This window comes from Elgaria multicarinata, chromosome 17, assembly GCF_023053635.1.
Source record: "Elgaria multicarinata webbii isolate HBS135686 ecotype San Diego chromosome 17, rElgMul1.1.pri, whole genome shotgun sequence".
Taxonomy (NCBI): Eukaryota; Metazoa; Chordata; class Lepidosauria; order Squamata; family Anguidae; genus Elgaria; species Elgaria multicarinata.
In genome coordinates, this window is record NC_086187.1 from 4,238,452 (window position 1) to 4,264,798 (window position 26,347).

At 51.9% G+C, this 26,347-nt stretch overlaps 1 protein-coding gene across 1 annotated transcript in view; it reads left to right on the forward strand.

The window, feature by feature from the left end:
- Nucleotides 1-1,852: 1,852 nt before the first annotated feature.
- Nucleotides 1,853-26,347, forward strand: part of CASKIN1 (CASK interacting protein 1) — a 117,897-nt gene continuing 93,402 nt past the window's right edge. Inside the window, exon 1 of the mRNA XM_063143325.1 lies at nucleotides 1,853-1,964. Within this exon, the coding sequence (XP_062999395.1) occupies nucleotides 1,871-1,964 (94 nt within the window). The 5' untranslated portion in view covers nucleotides 1,853-1,870. The remainder of the gene's footprint in view (nucleotides 1,965-26,347) is intronic.

Genomic DNA, 26,347 nt, shown 5'->3' on the forward strand with positions numbered 1-26,347 from the left:
AGCTCCCTACCCATGAAATCGGGACAATAACGGAGCCATTTTGCCTGCTGCAAACTACAGGAAGAGCCTCTACCCACACGCCTCCTCGCAGATTTGTCAAGCAGTGTGATATCTGGGCCAGGGCTCACCAGAGCTTAGCCCAGGGCTGGGAACTTTGGGCAGCCTGGGGCCCAGTTTCCAGCCCTGTCTCCTGCCACTGCCAGGCTGCCAAAATCTGGTGGCGGCGGCAAAGGGACCTGTGGTTTGTCCCTGAAACTAGCAGCAAACCGCTATGGAGACTCAAAGGGGCCATATTTAGCATGAACACAAGCTAAGCTTGGTGTGTGTGTGCGTGCGTGTGTATGTCCCACTCCTGGCTTAGCCTCTGAAGCTGTTTCAGTGCTGCCAAGAGAGTCGGTGTGGCATTAGAGTAGACCTGGGCAAACAAGGTTCTGATGCCCATTCAGCCATGAAGCTCACCGAGTGACCTGGGGCCAGTTACTCCCTCTTTCAGTCTAACCTACCTCATAGGGTTGTTGTGAAGATAAAAACAGCTGGGGAAAGGAAGAGGTGGGCTATAAACGTAATAAATACATACATAAAGAACGGACACTGATGACGCACGCTGACATGGCCAAGTCACCACAAATGGCATTCTCCTAGCTGCAGCGGCCACTTCTCCAGGGCGCAGCTGTGGAGGATGCGGTGCCTTTCTGGAACTCAGTCATGTCTTCTGATGCTCTCTGGCAACCATTTCCGACCTCCGCTGCGTCAGGGGATTCCTTGTGGCGAGTCAAGCATGCAGCGCATACATGCTCAGAGGCATTACCTTTCTATCCTCACTCCTCAGTTTCTGGGGCTGCACCCTGGGGCGAATAACAGGCCCCAGGCCGAGGCACTGCCTACAGGAGCCCTTAGCCCAGCTATATTGGGCTTGGGAATGGGTATGACAAGGGCCCTCTGCTCATGCTCAGAGACTACCTCCCCTGGCATAGATAAGAACCTTCAAGTTCTGCCTTTAGGTCTCTTTAGCCCAGCTTGTTTTGGGTCAAGGGGGCGGGGAATGGACTGCAAGGCCCATCTTCCCCTGCCCTCCGGACTTTATATATAATAACGCCTCAGCTCGCTGGCCTGACCGCGGGCCCCTAAAAGGAGTTCCGGGCCTAGGCGCGGCTTGAGAGGGAACGCTCCGACACCCGGCCCTCAGCTTGCCTGGGACCCGGCCGCGGGGACTCGCCAGGCTCTCTGCACGCGCCCAGGAAACCTCTTGCCGGTGCCTTCCGGCGAAGGTGGGGCCGCCCGGATGCCCCCCGCCCAGGCAAGGCTGCGGCTGGAGGGACCCGCCTTCTTTCCGGAGCGGCGGCCGCGGCTGCACCACCACCAGCAGCAGCAGCAGCAGCAGCAGCACAGCAGTGCGCGGCGGCGGGGCGAGGCGAGGCGAGGCGAGGCGGCGGCGGGTGGCGTCGCGTCGCGTTTGCAGCCCCGGCCATGGAGGGGTCGCCGCCGCCGCCGGCGCGGGGGGTGGCGCTGGCAGCAGGAGCGGCGGCGCCGCAGGGCAGGAGGCGGAGGAGGGGGGGGCGGTGGCGCCTGTGCTGAGCCCCTGCCGCCCGAGCCCCGGAGCCGGGCTGTCCCCGCCCGCCCGCCCGCCCGCCAAGCGCTGCGCCCCGGCCGCGCGTCTCCATTGCGCGCCGCCACCGCCGCCGCAGCAGCTGCAGCGAGAGCAGGAGGAGAAGCCCCGCCGCCCCCCGCCAGCTCCCGGGGCCCGAAGCGAGCCGGCTGGGGCGCGAGCAGGAGGATGCGCCGCCGGCTCTGAGGACCCCCGCCCGGGCCGCCGCTCCCTTGCTCGTCCTCCTCCTCCTCCTCCTCCCCGGCCGCGCGTCCGCCTCTCGCCATGGGCAAGGACCAGGAGCTGATGCAGGCGGTGAAGGCGGAGGACATCGGCGCGGTGCAGAAGCTGCTGCAGAGGCCCAAGCCGGGCAAAGCCAGTGAGTGACCCCGGCGGCGGCGGCGGCGGCGGGGGGGGGGGCGGATTCGGGCGGGCCCCGGGCCCCGATGCCTCCCCCACCCCGCCCGCGCTGAGATGCTGGGCGGGGATGCTGCCGCCGAGAGAGGCCGCCGCCGGCGCCGGCTGCTCCGAGGGATGCCGAGCGTCGGCTGCGCGGCTGGGGGCGAAGCTGATCGCCCGGCCGCAGCCCCCTCCCGGCTGGCAGCTCGAGGGGAGCGGGGAGGTTGCTCTGCGTTATTCCGCCCCCACCCGTTTTGGAGGATGCCCCCTCCCGTGTGATTTCTGGCCACCCTCCTCCCAGGGTGGCCTCTTGGCACCCGCCGCCCGCGTTGAGGCTCGCTTGGCTGCCAGCCCCCTCCCGGCCAGGGCTCCCGCTGATGCCCCCCTGTCTGCCTGCCTGCCTCCCTGCGGGGGTGGCTTCCTGCTGGGCTTTGCCCACACATGGCCGGATGCGGGCATGCCGGAGTGGCACCTCGGAGTGGCACTTGCCGCTTGGCGCCGGAGAAAAATGAAATTCAGCGTTACTCGCGCTGCCACATGCTGCTCCACACACCCCCACCCACACGGCAGGCAGGCAGGCAGGCGTCGGTAGTGGGTGGGTGGGTGGAGAAGGCACCGCACTCAATAATGGGGGTGCCCCTCCTGCGCTGAACTGTCCAGCGCAACAGGGCAAGAGATGCACCCTCCCCACTGCCCCCACCCTCTGGGGATGCCCAGGATGGTCTGTGTGCCTATTCAGCTTCCATAATGGGAGAGGTTGGAGAGTGGGGGGCGCGGAGAGGGTATATCGCTCTGTGACAGCAAAGCGGCTGCAAGTAACGGAAAGGCTGCCTTCTGGGTGCCCGTCCCTGTCCGCCTTCGGCTAATGGGTCTGCTGTGGTTTCCCTTCTGTGCCTTGGAAGTGCCAGACAGGCTGGCAAGAGGCAGCCGTGGGACTGGCAGGCAACGGTTCCCCTTCCCTCCTTGGCCTGTAGTTGGCCGTCCTTTCTGGGCTTGGCCTGGCTTGGTGACAGCTTGAGGGCCTGGATTCTCCATCCTGGCCAAGGGGTTTGCCGGCCCATTTTCCGAAGCGGTGCTTCCCTGCAGCTGTGGTAGAGTTCAGCGATGGCTAGATTTTGTAGGGAGAGAGATTCTGAACAACTTTGGATGTCTTAACTGTGCAGCACTGGAATCCGGTGCATGTATAATTTCTAGAAGAAGAGGTGCCAGGTTTCCAGTTTGCCTGTTGTGGACGGAAACCCGTCCTCTGTTTGTACCTTGCATGGTCCAGGGTCGAGCCCTGGCATGGAAAAGAGGTTGTGGGGTGTGAGCCCTGAGAACTAGGCCACTTAGATATTTGGAGTATGGACTGAATGGTCCTGGGCATCTTTTCCCTGCCTTAGACAAGGGATTTAAGTTTGGGTTGTCCTGAGCAGAAGATGGTTAATGGAGTCTTCCCAGTGAACCTTTTATCATGGAATCGTATTGCCTCATTCACAGAATTTAATGCGGAGGGTGGGCAGAGAGGCTTCTTCAAGGTGTAGCTTCTCCGTATTTTCCCACGGTTTCTTCAGCCTTTTTTTTTAATGAGAAAAAATCCATTAAGGAAGAAAAGCCGGAATAGATGCTCAATGCTTCTGGGTTGTTAACATGAGGCGCCACCCCCATCTCAAAGCACCCCAAGTCTCTCTGGCTTTAAAGCCTCATGGAGTGGGACATCCCATGCAGGCTGTGAGGCCCGCTGTGTACAGCAACAGACAAGCTGAGAAATTCAGGTTAAATTACGGCTCGTTCTACTTGGGGCAGAAAAGCTCCACAATTGAAGGTCCTGCGCTGAGTTCAGTTGGCTGAGCATCGCGGTTGGATTTGGGCGTAGATGGGCCATGGAGCTGTTGTGGGGGGGCTGCTCTCCCTAGCCCCCTTTACCCAGTTGGTTGGATGCTTTTGCACTGCTGACTCCAGATTTACTCAGGGCCAAGCCAAGAGATATGCAGCGTAAAAGGTGTGCCCTAGGGTCCCTTGCAGTGCCTTGGAGGATGCTGGGATACGTGCATGAATGCATGCATGCATGGGTTCTTGGGGTGGAAGCACAATTTCACTGGCACCCCCTCAAATGATTCTGGAGACAGACCACCCGTGACTCTGTGGCTTGACTGTGGTCTTGCCTAGCAGCAGAAGTTCCATCCACTAGCAGTGGCTCTGTTTGCCTGGGGTGAGCGCAGTGTGGAGCAGGGCGAGCGGCAGCAGGAGCCTGTCGTGTGCCACTGGCCATGTTTCAAGGCTAGCGTGTACGCGTGTTGCAGTGTCAATAGCTCAGTACCAGGACTTCTCAGCAATGCTGGGAGGTCTACAGCTCTCTTGGCCTTTGGACAGGTGCTTCTTGCCTGTGAGACCTGGGCGTGATGGCAGGTGATACTCTGTTGAGCCGGCTTCTCTTTTCTCGCTAACACAGAGCTTTCTAGAGCCGCTGCCGCCGCCTTTGAATTGGAGCAGCTTGGACGGTGGGGAAGGCTTCTCATCTGTGGGGCTTTCAGATGCAACCTCTCTGCCCCATTGAGCCCTGGGTGGTATTTTGCATGAAAGGGTCCTGAAAGTGCTACGGGAAAGCATTTGTGTGGACCTGGGATGGTTTCAAGGACAGCATGGCTGAGATGTTTCACAGGAACACCTAAAAATGTAATGTGTAAATGCAGTCAATGGGTCCATTCTTTAGGAAGCCAGGATTGAATGAAGCTCCTTGCTGAATGGGTGATCAAGGGCAAACCCAGGTTTGCTGCTGTGAAATGTGTGAAACACCTCGCCATGTCCATGATGGAAACCATGTGTGGAAAATGGAGAGACCCTTTCCTCTGGCTTGTGGGGTAGAAGAAGAAGAAAAGAGAGAGAGAGAGAGAGAGTTCCCATAGCCACACATGAGAATGGAGAATCCTCTCCTCTTCTTTCCTCTCCTCTGCCAGTGACAATGTCTTCTAGTACTGTTCTTGGCCATTAAAGAAGGGCCACTTTGGCTGATAATGGCCTCCCCACCACCCCTCTGGGAAGGGCAGCCGTGGGCCAGCCATCACCTGCTGTTGAGGAGGGAGGGAAGCAGCTTCTGCTTGAAGGTGAAAGTGGATGGGTCCTTCTATCTGTCCAAATTGGGCGTTTTACTGGCAGGACAGCAAAAGAAAACTGGAAACAGTTCATCACTTTCATCTTGTGATTTGAACTTGGTCTCAAGATTGGGGTCCACAGGTTTTTTTGTCTGCTCTTCAGTAGGGATGGAGAAATCTGACAATTCTGGCTCCTCATTTTTCTGACCTTAAGTTTGTTTCATCCATCAGTTTGAGCTCTGTGTGTGTTCAAAATTCACAGGTGCATTTCTGTGAGCGTTTCTCCTAATACATACATTTGTGTATACAATTTTGTCAAATATACACATTTTTGCAAACATTTCCCTCTAATATAATACATTTTTGAATATTATCTTCCCTAATATTCACATCTTTGTGCGCAGTGTTCCCAAATATATACGCCTTTTTTTAAAATCACACAACACTATTGTAAAATTCAGAAAAGTGTGAATTTTGAAGGAGAATTGAATTTTGGTTCACATATTGTTTAAACAGTCCTTAGGAAGCCAAGCCAGACATGGTGTTCCCCAGGACCCTGCCCTCTATTTGCCTCCCGCTTGGATCTTGGCCTCCATGCGAGGTCTAGGCAGTGCTCTGCTCGCTTTTCCAACGCAAAGTTTGCAGCTGGAAGGGGCGGGGCGGGGGCGGGGGCTCTGCTCCAAGCGCCTCGGCCGCATCGTGGCCAAACCAGCCCCAGCCTTCCTCCCAGCTTTGGAGTTGGGAGCAGGGAGATAACCAGGCAACGGCCAAGGCAGGCTCCGCCCACCTCTGCAGTGCCCTGGTTGTGATGAGGCCTGGGGCTGGCCACACTTATCAGAGGCCACCAGCAGCAAAAGCGTGTCAGCGTTCCCAAGACCTAAATACCTGGGGTTTGAGCAAGGAGATGGCTAGCTTGCCAGGCCGACTGTCCTTTGTGGAGCAAAAGGATCCGCAAATGGTGCACTCAGTGGTTGAGTTTTAGAAGAAGAGGTGACGGGCTCAGGACTGGCTGGAAGTGTCGCCTTCTGACCTGGAAGCCCCTCCTCAAATCCCTGTTGTTTGGGGACTTTGTACTTACTTGCCCCGTGGTGTGGGAAATGGCACTTTGCATCTGCCCAGGTGCACTCTCATCTGTTCTTTCTTCATAGTTCCAAGGGTGACTTCTGGAATTGAAAGCTGGTGCCAGGACGCAGCCCAGCTGGGACAAATGAAGCCCTGGGTCTGGTGTAGACAGGGGAGGCTGGATGGCCACAGCAGTTGCTGCCTTTGCCTAAGGTCATCAGAGACTTTCCGGTTTAACCCTGTGATTGTTTTGGAGGAGGATCGAAGAGCATCTTCCAGCCACAACACCCTTCCAAGCAAAGGCTATCGAGGGCTGTCAATGGCTGCTAGCCCTGATGGCTATGTGCTACCTCCAGTATCTGAGGCAGTAAGCCTGTGTGTGCCAGTTGCTGGGGAACATGGGTGGGAGGGTGCTGTTGCACCATGACCACTTTGTGGGTCCCAGGTCAACTGCTGGTTGGCCCCTGTGTGAACAGAGTGCTGGACTAGATGGACCCTCGGTCTGATCCAGCATCAGGGCTCTTCTGATGTTCTTAAAGCTGCTTGAGGAGGGTCAGACTGGCAAATAACTTCAAAAAAAATTGCTACCTTATAAGTGTTCCTAAGTCCTCCCGGCCCTGCAACTCTGTGTTAGTCCTTGGCAAGCTACACGAGTGTAAGAACAAAACTTGGTCAGACCTTCCTTCCCGAACTTTGGAGCTCTCCTCTGTTTCTTGGTGTGTCTGGCTTAGTTACGTGGATGTCAGGATCTCATTAATGAGTCAGGATCTCATCAATTCTGTCCTGTTCAAAAGTCATGATTTGTTTGAGGATTGGAAATTTGGCAGAAATTATTATTGTTATGCTTAACAATACAAACCATTAATATAGTATCAATACGAGGTGTATATAATTAAATTTATGCAAATAATTGAAGGCTGGCTTGAGCCCACCCACAGAAGAGGCTGCCTGCTGCTTCTCTGCATGAATTACAGTGCAGGGATTTCCTCTTTCCAGTCAGGAGTATGCCAAGAACAGGGACTCAGGGGGGCAGATGCTTCACTCTTACGCATCCTAAAAGTAAATCCTTCTGGATATAAAGAAAGAAGCACACCTCCACTCAGTAGCTGAAGTTCATAGAATCATAGAATCATAGAATAGCAGAGTTGGAAGGGGCCTACAAGGCCATCGAGTCCAACCCCCTGCTCCAGTTTGGGAAAGTGCTTTCCTGAGGAGCTGCTGGACTGTTAAATGGTCTTATTATGTAGTTTCAGACTTTGGTGAGGCTGGGGAGATGGAGGTTCTGCTGGGATTTCTGGATTCCCACATTATGAAACAACCCAGGAACACCCCATTATTTGCTTGTTAATTGAAAGCGGAAGTGGTGAGTGGCTGGGAGGCAGCATGGTCACCTGCTCCTGCACGCCCCCCACCCCCACCCCAATTCTTCAGTTAAAGAACCCAGGAATTGGCTGTGCTGTGCGAACCAGGGCTTAAGAGTGCTGCCCCGGCTGGACGGATAAATGGATTGTGGTGGGGGGAAAGATGGACAGAGCAAGCCTAGAAGCTGGCATTTTGGCCTTCCTGCGAACAGGGAGGAGGAGGAGAGGAGGATTTCTCCACATGAAGCTTCCTGGCAATTAAGATTTTCGCCAGAGGCTCTTCTCTGGGTGCCCCTGTCTTCTGAGGATAGGTGGGTGATTCCTGGAGCAGGGCTTTCTTAGTTAATGCCCACATTCTGGAATTCCCTCCCTGACAATATTCGCTTGGTACCTTTGTTACTACTATCGACTATCCAGGTCGGTGAATGGGAAAGCCACCGCCATCCAGGACCTGATCCTGGATGAGTGTCCGACCTGGTTGAATGCGACTGCTTGGCTAAGGCTGGGGGAGTCAGTCTCTCGTAGCTTTGCCAGCCTGGGTTCTCTGTGTTGCAGCAGGTGAGATCTGGGGTGGGGAGGTGGAGTCGCAGTGGCCTGTCGTGATTCTATCCCCCTGTCCAGGTGACCCATCCTGTAGTCTTCCAGTTTCGAATGCTTGTATCTGACGGTGGGTGTTCAGTCAGCCTAGGGGTCCTTTTGATGTACTGTCCACCCTGCTACTCAACAGTCTCCCTAGCTGAGGTGGTCTTGGGGTTGATACTGGAGTCTCCGCAGCTTGTTGTGCTGGGAGACTCCAACAAGCATGCTGAGGCCCCCTTGTCAGGAGTGGCTCAGGCCTTCATGGCCTCCATGCATGGCAAACATGGGTCTGCCTCAATGAGCACCTGCCTCAAGGAGCACAGGCAGGGCACACTTTGGATCTGGTTTTCTGTGTAGAGTGGAGTGATCTGTGAGTGGAGGAACTTCCTGTAGTTCCGTTGTTATGGGCAGATCATTACCTGGTGGGGTTGAGACTTAGAAGCATAGAATAGTAGATTTGGAAGGGGCCTCTAAGGCCATTGAGTCCAGCCAGTGCTCAGTGCAGCAATGCCCCTTAAAGCACCCCTGACAGATGGTTGTCCAGCTGTCTCTTGAAGGCCTCTAGTGTGGGAGAGCCCACTTGCTGGGTCTCGGAGCCTCTGCAAGGGCAGGGAACCGATTAAGATGGTTCACCCTAGGAGAGTGATGGATCCGGATGGCTCTCTGATGGCTCTTGGAGATTTTCTTGTCACCTTGGCAGGTGATTCTATCAAAACCCTGGTTGATCTTTGGAACGGAGAAATGCCCCAGGCGATTGAAATAATTTCTGAGCCCCCCATCTCTCATGGTATGGAGCCCAACAAGCCCCCTGGTTTTCCACAGTGCTGCTGTGGGCGATGAAATGAGTAGGACATCAACTAGAGAGATGTTGGCAGAAAACTTGGACCGAATCCCATTGAACATGGGTTAGAGCTCATTTGAAAGCCTCCTCTGTGGCAGTGGTGGCGGCGAAGAAATTCTCCGCCACCATTACGTCTGCACAGAGTCTGCTCAGAGTCTCCAAGCGGATCTTTTTCAGGTGGACAGAGGCCTGTTACACTCTGGCCCACAAGACAAAGAGGTAGACCACTCAATAGCCCGCTGTGACCAATTTTTGCATTACGCTTTGCAGATATATTCTGTCTTGACTTGGATGCCACAGTTGATACAAGTCCAGTGGGTGTAACTTTTGGCCCCTGCTTGTCCAGTTACAATGGGGACTTTTCAATTTGTACAGCTTGAGTATGTGGACAGGATCCTTTGGGAAATGAGGCCTGCCACTTTTGTGCTGGGCCCTTGCCCTTCCGGGGGGTTGGCTGAATGGGGAAGGGCAGTGGGGAATGCCTCTTTATGGCAAAGTGCGCTTCCATTTTGCCTAACGGAGGTGGTGGTAAGACCTTTGTTTTTTTAAAAAAAAACCTCCCTGAACCCCACTGTGTTGGATAATTTCCTGCCGATCTCCAATATTCCATTCTTGGGCGAGGTGCTGGAGCAAGTGGTAGCTTCTCAGCTCCAGGGATTTCAGGGTGAAATGGATTATCTAGATCCATTTCAATCTGGCTTCTGGCCTGGCTGTGGGAAAGAGACTACTGTGGTCAACTTGGTGGATGATCCATGCCAGGAACTAGTTCTGCTGAACCTTTTGGAGGCTTTTGAGATCATTGACCATTATATCTTTCTGGGGCCTCTGGCTGAGATGGGATTGGGAGGCAGCGTTAGACTGTGGCTCCTCCAGTCCTTCCTGGAGGGTCACTTTCAGAAGATGGTGCTGAGGGATTCCTGTTCAACACCGTGGCTGTTGGCCTATGGTGTCCCTCAAGCTTCCACCTTATACCCCGTGCTATTTAACATATACATGAAAACTGCTGGGAGAGGTTGACTGGTGTTTTGTTGGTGCCACCTGTAGCCTGATGGTGCCCAACTCTATCGCTCCTTTCCATCTAAATCCAGCTGTTCTGGTTCTAAATTGGTGCCTGATGTTGGAATAGGCTGGATGAGGATAAACAAATTGAAGCTTGATCCAAACCAGACAGAGGTGCTCCTGGTTAGTCAAAAAGAAGCTCAAGGAATAGGGATTCAACCTCTGCTGATGAGGTTATGCTCCCCCTAGAGACTCAGGCTGGCGGCAGGTTGGGTTTATTTTGGGACTCTGCTGTGAAGCTGGATCCCACATCTGGACTGTGGCCATGAGTGTGCTTGCACAGCTGAGGCTAGTGCTACAACTGCGCCCGTTCCTAGATACCTCTGATCTGGCCACGGCCACATATCTTAGTTATATCATTTTTGGACTACTGTAACATGCTCTACGTGGGGCTGCCTTTGAAAACCGTTCAGAAACTTTAACCCATCCAGAATGCTGCAACTAGACTCTTGCTCGGGGCCGGTTACAGGGAGCACACGACTCCCTTATTACAGCAGCTTCACTGGCCACTGGTCCGCTCCTAGGCAGGATTCAAAGTGCAGGTTGGGACCAAGCTACCTGAAAGACACCCTTCTCCCATACTCGCCTGCCCGGTTCCTAAGGTCTTATGGAGAAGCCCTTCTTTCGAGGTCACCACTATCGGAAGCATGTTTGGTGGTGACATGAGAGAGGGCCTTTTCGGTGGCTGCTCCCAGGCTTTCCCTCTCAATCCCTCCCAAGGGGGACTAGGGCCTAATCTACACCAAGCAGGATATTGCACTATAAAAGCAGATGGGTATATAAAAGGCAGGAGCCACACCAAGCAAGATATAGCACTCTGAAAGCAGTATATGGTCTGTGTTAGGGTGACCATATGAAAAGGAGGACAGGGCTCCTGTATCTTTAACAGTTGCATAGAAAAGGGAATTTCAGCAGGTGTCATTTGTATATATGGGGAACTTGGTGAAATTCCCTCTTCATCACAACAGTTAAAGCTGCAGGTGCCCTGCCCTCTTTTAAATCTGGTCACTCTAGTATAGCTCCTGCAGCTTTAACTGTTGTGATGAAGAGGGAATGTCACCAGGTTCTCCATATATACAAATGACACCTGCTGAAATTCCCCTTTCTATGCAATTGTTAAAGATACAGGGGCCCTGTCCTCTTTTTCATAGGGTCACCCTAGTCTGCGTCAATGGGCCCCAACAGTTGTCAGTGCACTTCAATACCCCTATAAAGCAGTAGTGTGGCTCCTGCCTCTTATATACTGCTTTCATACTGCTTTCAGAGTGCAATAGCCTGCTTGGTGTAGATTAGGCCTAGGTTCGCTGCCTCTTTGCTGTTCTGATGGCAGGCAAAGACTGCTTTATTCAAGAAGGCCTTTGGCCTGTAAGTGGTTCTGTGGATTGGGTGCTGTTTTTATTCTGTAATCATTGTTTTTTAAATTTTATTTTAATGTGTTTTATTGTTTTAATCTTTTTTAACTTGTTTTTTGTAAGCTGCCTTGAGTACCATTTTTGTTAGAAATGCAGGATAAAAATAAAATAAATGATAAATATCTTGAATCTTGAAAGAATCATAGAATAGCAGAGTTGGAAGGGTCGTACAAGGCCATCGGGTCCAAACCCCCCCCCCTCAATGCAGGGATCCACCTTAAAGCATACCTGACAGATGGCTGTCCAGCTGCCTCTTGAAGGCTTCTAGGGTGAGAGAGCCCACAACCTCCCAAGGTCACTGGTTCCACTGTCGTACTGCTCTAACAGGAAGTTTTTCCTGATGTCCAGCTGGAATCTGGCTTCTTTTAACTTGAGCCCGTTATTCCGTGTCCTGCACTCTGGGAGGATCGAGAAGAGATCCTGGCCCTCCTCTGTGTGACAACCTTTGAAGTATTTGAAGAGTGCTATCATGTATCTCCCCTCAAACTTCTCTTCTCCAGGCTAAACATGCCCAGTTCTTTCAGTCTCTCTTCACAGGGAAATTCACCCTGCCCTCTCTCTCTCTTTCTCTGGTTTGAATGACATTTGACTTGCCTGTTAGGATACTTGCTCCCCTGGGTTTTTAATTTTTATTTTACTGGCTCCTGGTTTGTTTCATTGATTTTATGTTACTTTTATTATGCTTATTATGGTGTTTGATTGTTTCATCTTATCATTATCCACCTTGAAACATGTGTTAAAAGGTGGTGTTCTATACCCCAGATATATAACAAAATAAAGAGAAAATAAACATGCATTTCTAGGCATGTGCTCCACACTGTCTTTCCAAGTCCCCCTGATGTCTCCTTTGTTGATGACTGAACTTTCGGTGACTCTTGGCTACACTTGCGGACATTAAAAATGTGTTTGTGATCCTTGGACAAACACTGTCCTCTGCTGTTGGTTTTACTTTGATTTTATTCTGTGGCAGCTTTGTTTTAGACGTTTACATATTTATATATTTTATGATTTTGACGTTTATTTTCTGATCTGATGTTTTGTTATTGGATAGTATAGGAACACAGTACATAAATCAAGAAACCCTTTCTTCAGGTGCCCCCCTCAGATGAGGTGCGGCACGTGACTTTTCAGTGGTGGCCCCCCAGTGGTAGAATATCGTCCCCAGAACGGCTTGTCTGATGTCCACGTGGTGTTCTTTCCAGTGCCAGGTGAAGACCTCTTTCTTTTCCCAGGCGTTTTGCGAACTGCTTTTATGTCTTTGTGTGGTTGTCTTCCTGCTGGTGGGTTTTTGTTTTCTATTTTTGTTTTTATGATGTGCAGCTGGTGGTGATTTTATCTTAATTTTGACATCTATTTTATTGTCATTGTTGCCTTGTATTTTGTGTTTTAATTTGTATGCTGCCCAGGAAACTGGATATTGGGCACTTTAAAAATGTAATCAATGAATAAATAAAAAGTAGCTTGAGTTGAAAAACACCCTGCTTGAGCTCATGCACGAGATAACTGACTGTGACCACCTGCGTGTGGCATGGCTCACTTACAGATCCCCTCTGGATGCTGCAGTCCATGCATGAGGGATATTCATGTGCTGGCTGGCCTCATTGTTGTCGCATTTATTATTTTATCGAATGCATATCCGGCCTTTCCTCCAAGGAGCTCAAGATGGCATGCCTGGTCTTCTCCTCGCCTATTTTATCCTTGCAACAACCCTGTGAGGCAGGTTGGGCTGAGAGACACTGGTCCCAGGTCACCTTGTGATCTTCAAGGCTGAGTGGGGATTTGAACCTGGATCTCCTTCGGCCCAGCCTAACACTCTCACCACTGCAATGCATTGACGCATCCCTCCGACTTGTTTGCATCTTTCCGTGCTCCACACCTGCATGTAAGGTAACTTTGATCTTTCATCTCTTGATGACTCAACACTTAGGAACCTGCTGTGGACTGAGCCAGGCTCTGGGTTCATCAAGCCCAGTATTGCCGACACCGGCTGGCAGTGCCTCTCCAGGACCTCGGGCAGGATCCTTCCCTAGCCCTCCCTGGAGATGTCTGGGGTTGAGCCTGGGACCTTCTGCCTGCAAGGCAGAGGCCTCGGGAGAGAGCGATGGCCATTCCGCTGGCTCTGGGTCATTAGCGCCCCATTGTTTGTTTGAGTTCGCATTTGGGGGATGTGAAAGCGCCGTGTGCGCACATGCACTTGACAAGCATGCATAGGTGAGGGGGTGCACTTCACAGCATCGGGCAGAGTCCAGGTGGAGGCTCAGCTGGGTCCATTCCCAGCTGGTCTCCTTCAGCCCACGGGCAGATTGTTCGCCATGCAGTTTCGCCAAGTCCCTCGCGGGAGTTTCGTTCGTGTGCCGTGGCCAGCCGCACAGGCCCTGGGAGGGCTGTGGCGCTCGGGTCCTGCTTGCGGGCTTCCCATTGGGGCAGCTGGTTGGCCACCCTGGGAAACGGCACGCTGGCCTAGAGAGGCCTTTGGGCTAATCCAGCTTCCTGGCTGCCCCTTACGGGAGGGTGGAGGAGGAGACGGGCGCTGGGCCCTCTGCCACAGCTTCTCTCTGAAGTGCTCTTGCTGTTAGTCTTGCTGCTTGATTCTTCCCCTTTAATTGTCTTAAAGCTCCCAACAATCTCTTTAAAGCTTTCCAAAGCAGCTTAGCTATGATAGCTACAGCAGGAGCTGCCCTTACGCCTGGTGATTATTTCTTACTATTTTGTTTGAATTTAAAGCTCTCTTAAATTAAAAAAATAGAGAGACTTCTTGTGGGAGAGAGTTTTTTTAAAAACACACAAAAATGGGGTATGTGTTTAAGGGCAGAGAGGAAATGTTTGGGCTGATGGAGCAAGCACAGGCAAATGTTTGCACCCAGGCAGAATCGGTCCAGGCCCTGGGAGCCCACAAGCACCACGCCCAGGCGTTGCTTCTGCCAACCTTCATGCTGCTGTGGTGCAGTGGCCCCTTCATCAAACGGAAGGCTTTGGAGGAATCCACCCACTCCACCTGGAATAGCTGGTGCTTCTGGGTTTCCTAGAAGGCTCTAGGCTGGCTCCATCTTGGTGGAGGGGGGGCACGGGGGGGGGGCACAGGCCACGCTGCACAAATGCCACCATCTCCAGGAGATGTGATCAGTCTGCAGAGTCACTTGTTGGCGCTGGTCAAGGCCTGCCGTCTGCCCTGCTCCTGTGGCAGAGCTGGTGGAAATTAGAGCGACGACAGCCATTAATACAGTCGGGTGCGGAAACCCCTTTATCCTCTGAGCCTGTGCGGAGTTCTTTCATCTCTCCCCTTTATGCAGTTGAATGTCCACATCCAGTAATCAGGTGAAAATGCTCAGCGTGTGCTTAAGGCCCCCCCACCCCAAGCCGGCAGTGTTTTGGAGGGAGGCAGTTTGCACTACCAAGTTAAAGCTGTTTTGGGCGTCTTAGGAGTTTGTGCAGGATGGGTTTTGAAGTCGTTTCTTTTAATCTTTTGTACTTCCGACCTCGGTTAATGGCACTGGACACCTGTGTTGCCAGGTGTTCCTGACGGCGTTGTGCAGCTTGTTTAATAATCGATTGACTTGTTGTTTTATGTGAATCTTCACAGCCCTAGGTTTGTGTATGTGGGGCAGGCTGGGGAAGGTGGATGTCGGTACACGGGCAACATTTGTCGTGTTGTCTTTGCTCCGTGGGTGGGGGCGGGCTGGGTTTCCCCTCTTTCACTGCCCCCCCTTCCTCCTGAAATGCATTTCAACAGCTAAGCTGAATAATGCAGAGGCTTATAAATACGCAAATTTACACACACACACACACACACACACACACACACACACACAAGCGCGCGCCGTTCCTTTGGGATCGTGGTCGTTCATCAAGGCAGTGCAGAGATGCTGCGATATCACACATCCGCAGTGCTTTTCCCAAGCAGAGGAAGCGGAATGGAGGAGCCCAGGAGGAGCCCCTTCAGTTCAGGAGTTGCCCTTTTCTTAGGCCCATTCCTGAGGAGTCGTTCTTTCTAAGCCATAAGAACGGTCTTACTAGTCCATTCTTGCTGTGGCCAATGAGATGCTCTTAGGGCAATCTCCGCCCTCCAGCTGTTTTATACTACAAATCCCAGCATTCCTGGCCATTAGCCATGCTGGCTGGGAGTGGAAGTCCAAAACATCTGCAGGGTACCAGCTTGGGGGGGGGGGGGGAGAGGCGGCACTAGGAAGTCTCCAGCAGGACATCAAGAGCCAGAGGCGGCTATTGGTTGCCTCTGTCCCCATAACTGATGTTCTGCCTCTGGAGGTAGAACTTCCATTTAGCAATCAGGGCTAATGGTTAGGGTTGTCCTTTGATTAAAGAAATCTTAGTCAATTCATTATATGAGTGGGTCTATCAATAGATTAAATCCGCATAGTCGTTAAAAACGGTGGTTTTGAATCAGGAAGTGGACCTCTTTGTTTTAGATGATGTCTCCACATGTGCCAGAGCAGGGATCATCTTAGAAGAAGTAGTCCTCAGTGGCTCTGCTGCCAGGGGATGATGGGAGTTGTACACCAACACAATAGAAGGCACCAGCTTGGGAAAGGCTGATTTAACAGATTCATTGCAGCCCTACCAAGTGCTGTTGATGGACCTATCTTGAAAGAATGTATCAAATTATTTTTTCAAAGCCATCTAAGCCAGTGGCCATCAATACATCATGTGGCAGTGAGTTCCATAAGTTAACAGCACATTCTGTGAACAACTCATTTCTTTTGTTTGGCCAGAATCTAATGCCAGGCAGCTTCATTGGGTGAGCACTTTGTTCTAATATTAGGAGAGTGTGCATTTTCCTGTCCTGTGGGTATGCTTTTCTACCTGGTGCAAAGGAACACAGCCTGTCTCACTGTACAAGCTGTTGGCTGTAAGGATCAACCAGGCACAGTGGAGAATACATTTCTTTATTTTAGGAATGTATTCCTCCTGCTTCAATAACATTCCCAGGCCAGCTCACAAAATTTCAAAACACAGTAAATCAATTTAAAACATGCAAATGAAAAACATAACAAAATAGGCTAAAAACAGTGAAATCAAAAGGAGCAATAGAAAAACTAGAATAACAACAAATCCAGCCAACATAAAAGAGGACAAACTGAATTTAAAAGGCTGAAAAAAATTAACATTGGAGTGGGCACTGGGAGAGCATTCCACTGTTGGGGGCCGCTACTGAGAAGGCCCTCTTTCTTGTGGCGACTGGTTTTCTCCTCAAATGGCGGGGGAACCTGACGGAGGACCTACAGTGAAGATCTCAGTATGCCAAAAGGCATCTGAGGCCGGTACCCGTGCCCTGAGCCCAAGTTCAAGTTTTGAACCGAGCCCAGGAACAGCCAGGGAGCCGGAGCCTTGGACGAAGCAGCCCTCACAGGCAGCCCCGCGCATGTCATTCTTCAGCCTGATAAGACCAACCTGTAATCTGGAGGTTAGCAGAGCATGGATAACTGCAGCCAGGCTATCTGTCCAGGTAGGGTGGGAGCTGGTGCCCTGGTCTGAGGATCCCAGCAGTACAGAAACAGAGCTGTCATGTTTTAATATCCCCAGATCAGTAAAAGGCGATGGGGGGGGAAACAGTTTACTGTAGCAACAATGTAGATTAGAATCTGACATCCTTCCTTGTTCTTTGCCAAGTGCACGCGGTTCTCTCTAGCTGGAACAATCACTCCTCTGCCCAAATCAATGAATGACCCATTAGTCCCTCCTTATTGTTGGCTGAGGGCATGATCCGAAGCATGCTTCAGCAGAAAAAGCCCCTCCAACTCTCAGCCTCCCTCCCTCCCTCTCTCCCGCCAGCCAGCCAATAGCCGAGAAAAGACATCAACCGCACAGTTTTGTGTTACTGCCCAGTCCTGCTAACTTGGTCATAAATGGCCTACAGCAAGGGTGAGCAAAATGTAGATCTGGATATACTGATGGAGCTCTGAGTGATTCATAGTAGCTTGGTGAGGATTTCTGATTCCCAGCTTTTCAACACTGGCATCATGGAAGGTCTCCCCCTACCCCCAAATTATACTGCTGAAATGAAAAGGAGCGGATGAAAAGCAACCAAGTATTCTCCAGGTATGCTATCTTGGGTAATGGGCAGGCTCAGCCGGGGTTGGTAAAACCAAAGGACTTGCTACAACACAGGCATCCTGGTCTGGCCTGAAGCTGAGTGCCTTGACCAGGACCCCTGCCCTCCCAGGGAGCCGCTGCTGGTGTGTTAGGCACGCTCTCGCCAGGGGATTCTTCAAGCACCAGCAATCTCTACGTTGCATGCACATAACTGCACTCTTGTGATCTACGCTAATTAAATCTGGGGTAACTATTGCCACCTTTTGGTTTGCAACTGCTAATGTGGATTAGAACCCGACTTCATTCACCGGCATGCATGGAAAAGGTGGGTCTAATCCTCGCTTTTACACCGCCTGATTTTGAGTAAATTGTAATGGGATTGAAGGGACCTCAGGGGAAAACCGTGATGGAATATGCTCCTGCCAAATACGTCAATGGCTACTAGCTTAGGGGAGCTTTAAAAGAGCATTAGATGAATTTGGGGAGGATCAGATTTGCCATGTCTACTCCTCATGATGGCTCTCGGCTTCCTCCAGGGTCAGAGGTCGGAGGGGGCTGTTGTGCTCTGCTTGTGCACATGGCCTCCGTAGAGGTTTCTGGCTGGTCCCTTTGGGAAACCGGGACGCTGGACTACAGAGCATCCAGCACAGGGCTCTTCCTTTGCTTGGGAGTAAACTGTGCCTAGACTGTGCCTACAGGAACATGCGGCCATGTAGAAAAACTGGGTCTGGATTGTACCATATAGGAAACGGCACACGAGCAGGTGGAGCTACCTTCTGGTCTGAGTCAGAGCGCTGGAACTCCCATCAACATTGGCCCTGCTGGCTAGAATGATGGGAGTTGTAGTCCAACAATGTCCTGGGCCCCAAGCTTGGGAACCGCTTATCCACTCCAACTGGCTGGGTAACTTTCCAAAGTCTTGGGTGGAAGATTTTCCAGCCCTGACATTTGTGAGCCAAAGAGAACAACAAACAAACAACCCTGAGGATGTTTGAAAGCTGCAGCCTCCTGGGTGCAAACGCCCTGTGCTCTGCCTCTGCAAGGTCTCCTTAGACTTGGGTGTGTGTGGAGGAGGGGTGTGTGGGTGTGTGTCTGTCTGTGTCCGTCTGTCCCAAAGGGATCTCGGGCCTCTCCTTTAGCTGCTCTCTGGTGCAACAGCATCACTCTGCTTCCTATGTGTTTTGACACGGAATTGTTGCAACCCGAATGGGGAGCAAAGGCTGGGAATTGGGCCATGTGGGAAACGGCTCCCCCTCCCTTCTGGCTCCTCATCCTGCGATTTTCCCCTTGGAGAGACACGGAAACCTTGAAACGTCAGGTCAACCTTGAGTCATTTTGCTATGGGAACAGAAGAGCCCTGAAGCTGGGTCAGACCAAAAGTCTTCGTCGGCCACCGTCCCGCCTCCCCCAGGTGCCGGCCAGAGGTCTCCAGGAATGCCAGAAGCGGGGCAGGAAGGCAACAGGGCCCCCCCCCAGTTGCAGCTGGTCAAACCTGGACCTTCCATTTAACTAATTTAGCCCTTCCCAAATTAGACGCCGGAGGAAGAACTAGGGCTGAGCTGTCTCTCTGACATGCTAGTTCTGTGTGCATAGAGATTCCCGCCCAGTTTGAGCGAAAGATTATTTATTTATTTATTTGGTTCCATTTTGTTGTATAAACAGAAAGAGATATAAGGATGTTCAGGCAAAATACAAGATAAAATAACATTCCTCCTACAAATAATCCAGAATATAAACATAAAGCCATCCTGCATATTTTTGAAATTTGTTTTCTAATCTGCCTTTCTGCTAGAAAAATTGTGCTCAAGGCAGCTAAAATCCAGACTAGCAGAATTAAAACATGGCATAACACCAAATACCTTAAAAACAATTAAAACATAACAATAAAAGAAATAGAATCTTAGAATAGTAGAGGGGCCTACAAGGCCATCAAGTCCAACCCCCTGCTCAGTGCAGGAATCCACCCTAAAGCATCCCTGACAGATGGTTCTCCAGCTGCGTCTTGAAGGCTTCTAGTGTGGGAGAGCCCACAACCTCCCTAGGTCACTGATTCCACCGTCGCACTGCTCTAACAGTCAGGAAGTTTTTCCTGATGTCCAGCCGGAATCTGGCTTCCTGTCACTTGAGCCCGTTATTCCGTGTCCTGCACTCTGGGAGGATCGAGAAGAGATCCTGGCCCTCCTCTGTGTGACAACCTTTCAAGTATGTGAAGACTGCTATCATGTCTCCCCTCAAATAAACAACAACCAATTAAAGCCCCATTCATCAGCAGACCAATGGGCAAGCTCAGCCATGAGTAAAAATCCCCTTGCCTGCCAGCAGAAGGACAACGGAAAAGGGGCCAATGTAATTTCCCTCAGCAGGGAGTTCCAGAGCCTGGGGGCTACCACCTAGAAGACCGTCTGTCATGTCCCACTAAATGTGCCTCAGAAGGCAGCGATATCAAAAGAAGGGCCTCTCCTGAACATCCTAAGACCTGGGCTGGTTCTTATGGACAACCTCACTGGCACGTGGGCTTCCAGAAACTCTAAGGTTGTGAGGAGCGAGTGCAAATCTTGCAACAACTTATTAATTTATATTGCCCCAGTATCAATAGTGTACATAGTAGTTTACACATTGACACCGGTCCAGGGCTGTGTGCAATTTTGCAAAAGCACTGGAAAGCCACTGAACGTGGCCAACTGGGTATAGAACTCATATCCCCCGAAGTCTCAGCTTTCATTTTCATTTTATTTTTTTGAAGAGCAGCTTGTGGCTGTGAAGAAGAGATGGTTAAAAGTGTGTGGGCCATTCCAGCTTCAGTCTCTGAAGGGCTGCGGAGGAAGGCTTCCCAGCTGCCCCAGGGGGCAGGGCTTCCGTGGCCTGCCCCCTCCCCATGACGAGTGTAAATAGGCCGGCCCCTCCCTTCCCTGGTGAGTCTGCGTTTCCTCTGAGCACGCCTCTGTTTCCAGACCTGTCATCCTCTCGCTTCACACGGTGGGAAGAAGGAAGCCCCCTCACTTGCCGCTGTCAGTTAATTCTAGGTTCCCTGATTCCATTTGATCGCTTTAATAACTTCCTTCTCCGGCAGCCGTCTTTAATGAAACCCAGAGAAACCGCCAAACTAGAAGTGTCCTGGGGATGCCGCCGCCGTTGCTGACGCTGCCTCAGCCCCCCCGCCTAGCTGCTGCGCCTGCATTGGGCAAGGATGGGGCAGCTCAGCATCTGCTAATGATTCAGGGGCGGCGGCGGCGGCAGTGTCAGCGTAAGGTTATTGGGGTGCTCGTCTTAAAATAAGAGGAGAAACGTTTTGCTCTTGGCTGCCCTGCAATGCGACGAGGGGTCAAGTCACCCGTGGGGGTGTCGGAGGGGAAGCAGGCACCATTCTGTCCTGTTTCCTTGCACGTTCTCCCCCCACCCCCGCTCCCAGGCATTGGGTAGGGACAGACACAGGCGAGTAGGGGAGAGTCTTCTGTATGGAGAAAGGCCAAGAAGATCTTCCTGGAAAAGGGTCTCTCTCGTCCAGTGTCCGCTCCCCCACAGTGCCTTTGGGAAGCCTGCAAACAGGAGTGGCAGCCCACGACAGCTGTCCCTTGTGCTCTGTTTCCAGCATGTGAGGTTCAGAGGTAAACTGCCCCTGGAAATGGAGGTTTCCTATAGCCATGCTGTGTAGGAGCCATCAATAGGAGCATGGTGTGGAGAATGTGGATATGAGACTAGACCCAAGGGGGACATCCCATGAAGCTTATGGGTGGGAGATTTAGGACAGAAAGGAGTGAGCACTTCTTTACACAGCGCATGGTCAAACTATGGAATTCACTACTGCAAGATGTAGTGATGGCCACCAATTTATATGGCTTTAAAGGGGGGTTGGATAAACTCCTGGAGGAGGACGCGCTCAATGGCTACTAGCCCTGATGGCTACGTGCTGTCTCCAGTATCAGAGGGAGTAAGCCTGTGTCCTGCTTGTGGGTTCGTGGTTGACAGCTGGGTGAGCAGACTGCTGGACAAGATGGACCCTTGGTCTGATCCAGCCTTAGGGCTTTTCTTATGCTCTTATAGACCTCTCCTCTCTGAGTGTGCTGAATCCCCTTTTAAACTCATTTGAAGAACAAGTTACGCATCAGTCTCTCTTCATTTTAAAACATTACTTACAGGCATGGAGGGCATTTTGGGGGCATCAGCCTGCAGGGAGGCAGGCTTATCTGTTCCCTCCCCAGCTGAACACCCCCCGCAAAATTCCCCCCTTGTGGCTATGAGTGATAGTTAAAAAAAGAAAAGAAAATGCATTTATTTGCACCAATGTGGCCTTTTTCTTCTTCTTTTTTTTACTATCGCTCGCAGTGGGGTGGGGGGATTTGTGGGAGTTGCAGCTGGAGGCTGAAGGGCTACACTTGCCCTCCCTGTGCTCCGTGATCTTCCCCAATTAATTTAAGAATAAGAACAGACGTAGCTACACCTTACGCAGGGAACCCAACATGTACTTTGGCTCTGATCCATCTGCGTCGCAACATCTTGTAAGCCCAGAATTCCGGAAAAGCGGTGGAGAGCGCAGCTACCTGGGAGTGCAGTGCAGGTGGATGAACGTACATATCTTTGCACAGTGTATACCCAGCACCTTCGGTGTAAATACTCTTAAGGCAGCATTATGGGCAACTTAAAAACAACTTTAAACCATAAAACAATAAAAACTCCCAATCGATAGCAATATGAAGTTTAAAAATGAAACAGCAGGGTCTGTACGAGCAAACTAAAATGTTTAGTTGTTGTTCGTAAAGGCCTGGGAAAATGACATGGTCTGGCATTGAAGAAACAAGAGTAGGCACCAGGCAAGCTTCCCTGGGGGGAGAGGATTCCACAGACAGGGTGCCACAACCAAGGAGGCCCACGTGCTGGACTTCAGAAGGTAGGGGGGCATCCAGAGAACATCTCAAGCCACTTAATGCTGAGTCAGACCACTGGCCCGGGTTTAGCTACTCGGGCTGCAAAGCCCTTCAAGGCGTCTGAGGCAGGGGGTCTTTCTCAGCCTCGTCTCCTGCGGTCCTTTAAGCTGCAGGTGCTGGAGGTTGAACCTGGGCCCTTTGCATGGAGAGTGTGTGCTGTGTTACAGAGCTGTACCTGCAGGCTGGAGAACATCAAGCTCAATTACCCAATGCAGGCGGCCTGCCCAGGGCATGGCTATGGTGGGGCAGGGGGCAGGACTGCAGGGAGCACACCATGGGGTGGGGGGATGTGGGGAGCACTTTTAGGTTGTGGTGCTCAGCAGGAGGGTTTGAGGATCCTGGAACCCCAGGTTCCTCCTTTCAGGGGCAACAAAAGCCTTTTGCAGCGCTTGCTCAGCCAGTACAGTTGCAAACATAACAGTGATTTTGCATTGATAAAAGGGTCGCTAAAAGGCTGCATTATTATCAGGTTGAGAAGATTTCAAGGTAGATGTTCTGGCTGTTGTGTGTCAGAGAAGGGAAATGAGATGGGGTGAGCTGTTCCTCTGGGGCTGCACCTTCCTTCGAAGAAGGCCTGAGTTCCAGGTTGTTAAGGTTCCCATCTGGAGCTGTTTCTCTCTGGTTTGCCAAATGGCCTTCTCTTGTAAAAATCATGGTGCTGTGTAGGGCGTCCTGCTGCTGAAATAATTTGATGGGACACTAACAAAGCTCTCCGGTTCAGGAGAGAAGGACGGGCACCCCACTCCTGCTGCATGAAGAGCACCATCGGCTGCCTGGAGAGATGCCTTGTTCTAAGGTGGGGTACCAATACAACTGGGCTCCTGAGAGCCTTGGCATGGCGCTTCTGGATCTGGCCAAGGGTCAGCTAGCCGAGCAGCCTGCTTTGGCCCTGGCGGCTCTGAAAGAACACCAGCAGAGCCCCTTGTTGAGTGGTTGGTTGTCCCCAGTAGCTGCCAATTGGCTCTTGTGGCTAATAGCCATCAGGGTCCAGCTCCCCCTTAATATGCCCCATCCTTTTTCACATCCCTGCTCTAGCATGATTCCTATTCAGTTCAGTGGGGCTTATGGAGGAGAACTTCCTGGTGGACTGTGCCTCAGGTTAATGAGTGAATGCGTTGGGGTGGAGGCTGTCCCATTTGGAGTTTTGAGCATCCTCAGCATAAGTGGAGTAGAATCATAGAATAGTAGAGTTGGAAGGGGCCTATAATCAAGTCCAACCCCCTGCTCAATGCAGGAATACACCCTAAAGCATCCCTGACAGATGGTTGTCCAGCTGCCTCTTGAAGGCCTCTAGGGTGGGAGAGCCCACAACCTCCCTAGGTAACTGATTCCATTGTCGCACTGCTCTGACAGAAAGGGGCCTCTGGGCTAAAAGCACCAAGAAGATTTAGACAAAGCCTAAGAGATTCTGGCATATTCTCTCTCTTCCGTGTGTGGACATCCCCACGAACCAAAGGAAGAGGGGAATCTAGGAGCTCCCTCAGACAAGTGTTTTATTACACGCTCATTGCTGGGCACTCATGGATTTTCGCGGGTCCCTTTCACATCGTCATCTGCCTCCCACGTGCCTCCCGCCCCTTCTAGCCTTCTTCACATGACAAAAAACTTCCCCAACAAGACCGACTTATTTTTAGAGACGGAACTTTTCGCTATCCCCTGCTGTGTGCAGGAGAAGCAGCAGGATCAAAACAGCCCACTGAATGGGCCACACGCATGTTGTTTACTTCCTCTTTTGAAAGAGGAAGTAATGAGGGACGAACGCATGGGCGGAGAAGTGACGGTAAGCAAACGCGATTTCCCCCGTGTGATGACGCTCTAGGACCGTGGTGTTGGGCATACGTTGCAGAGGCAGGGACATGTGAGGGGGAGCACTGCCCCTCTCATAATTTAATTAAACCTAAGTTAGGAGAAGTGGCAGCACATAGATGTGATTGACTAGAGAGCAGGATACAGAGGGAGTCTTTGAAAGTATTCAAAAACACAGCAAAAATTGGGCTGTAAGAGGATGGGGTGGATTATTAATAATAATATTTCCCATGTATGGAGTTCTTTCTGAGAGTTCAGCGGGCTTTGCACACATGATGTCAGTCATCCTTACCACACCCATGGTGGGTTGGCCAGCCTCATCATAGCCTCATATTGCACATGTGTTGCTGCACCTCCTCATTTGCGAGGATGCACACCTTGCATCGATACATGTGCGACGGTGGGGCCTAATGGGGGGGCTGTGGTGTGATGCGTGCACGGTGGACTTATGCGCTGTGCTCTTGCTCAGTGGGGAATATTTACTACTTAAATAGGGAAATTAGTGGAAACGTTTGCTCAACGTCCAAAAGTGGGTGTAAAACTCTCTCTCTTTCTCTCTCTGAGTATTCATGCAACAGTTCTTTTTGGGCAATCGAGACAATGGGCAGTGCAAGAGGGAGGCCGGGACCTCCAGCCCTCAGGACATGGGCTAAACACCAGAGGAGTGAAGATGCTGGGAAAAGGGCGGGAGGAGCGAGTAGAAACCTCGAGGGTAATTCTTAGGGCTGACCTGAAACCCAGGAACAATCAGGCTGCCCAAGTGAACGCCGGAACTCCAAGGCAGAGTTCAGAACAAAGGGGACGAAGGCGTCAGTGGCCCAGAGGCTGGACCCAGGCTGGGTCCAAACAAAGGAAGCCATGGTTTGGTGCTGGCCGCTGAATAGGAGGCTCTTGGTTAATTGTTCACCTACCTTGCTCTACAGTGTTGATACTCAGGTAGTGCTTGACCGAAGCAGGAGGTGGGGACGCCTCAGGATTGGACCATTTTTCCTACCCGGGCCTTTGGTTGGCCAGTTCAAAGGTGTCATTGTGGGATGGTCAGCTGGCTGGTGGCCTGGCAACCAGGCAGGCACAAGCCGGTGCGCTCTGGGCCTCCTGGGCCTCTGTGGCGGTTCCGGAGCCTAAGCAGCGTTGCTGGCAGCTCCCGGGCCATCCCTTCCGGAACACAACGGATCCTTGAGCCGAGCAGTCCGGGTCTTGCCAGTTAAGCCCATAGAGGCATGACTCTTGTGGGCACTAATGCGCCCTTGGATACGTTCCTTGGTGCCCGCCAAGGTGCCGTGTCCTCCCCCCACTCTTCCTTGCTGGCAAAAGGCAGGGTGGGGGTGTCTAGCTGCTCCCATCTCCTTTCCCCGTGAGCGCTTCTAGCCCACACGTGAGATCAGAGACATGCTTAGGAAAGGAAGATGGCGGTGGCTGCAGGCTGATGCGTTCATCTGCCCTACGCCCATGTTGTGGTGGTGCTCAGGACGGTTTCTGAAATTGCCGACTGTGCGCACGGACCTGAAAAAATGGTCTGCTCCTGCCGTGGAGCACATGTGCCACCACGCTGCGGCACCAGCTGTCTCAGGATGAATCTGGATGTTTTCACGAGGGTTGGTGAAGTCACTGCATGCATGTGTTTCCTGCGTTTGTAAACTGGCTTTGATTTTAAAATCTTGCTTCCTCTCCTGTGTTGACAACGTGACACTCGAGAGACTAAAACTGGGCTCAAATGCGCGTGTTGCTTATGAGAACGCCCTCGAGAGTCCCTTCCAGCACCATGTCTCCACAGCTATGTGACTCAGAGAAGGAGCAGAGCCAACTGGGCTGCACATGTCCTGTGTCCCAAATCTGAAGCAACACTGCCCAGTGACGCCACCTCTGTGGCTCCAGACTGTTTGGCTGAATGAGCCACTGTGGTTCTGTGTCAGCAGCCCCGGGTGGGATCAGTAACAGGCCCTGAAGCGGTTTCTGTTCCCTCCTCTATGGATTGGGGCCTGGGGCTGCCCTCGATTCCTGGGCACTCATGAGCAGAGACTAACTCTGCCCTCTCACCATGTCTGGTGGATGGGGGAACGGAGCCTGGGTTGCTAGGCAACCGGGCTTTCTCTTCCCTCGCTCACTTCTGGCAAAGAGGATCACCAAGAGGTTTAACTTCCACCACGGATCGGGATAAAGATACAGACCTGTTGCTGTTGTCCTGGAACAAGAGAAATATAA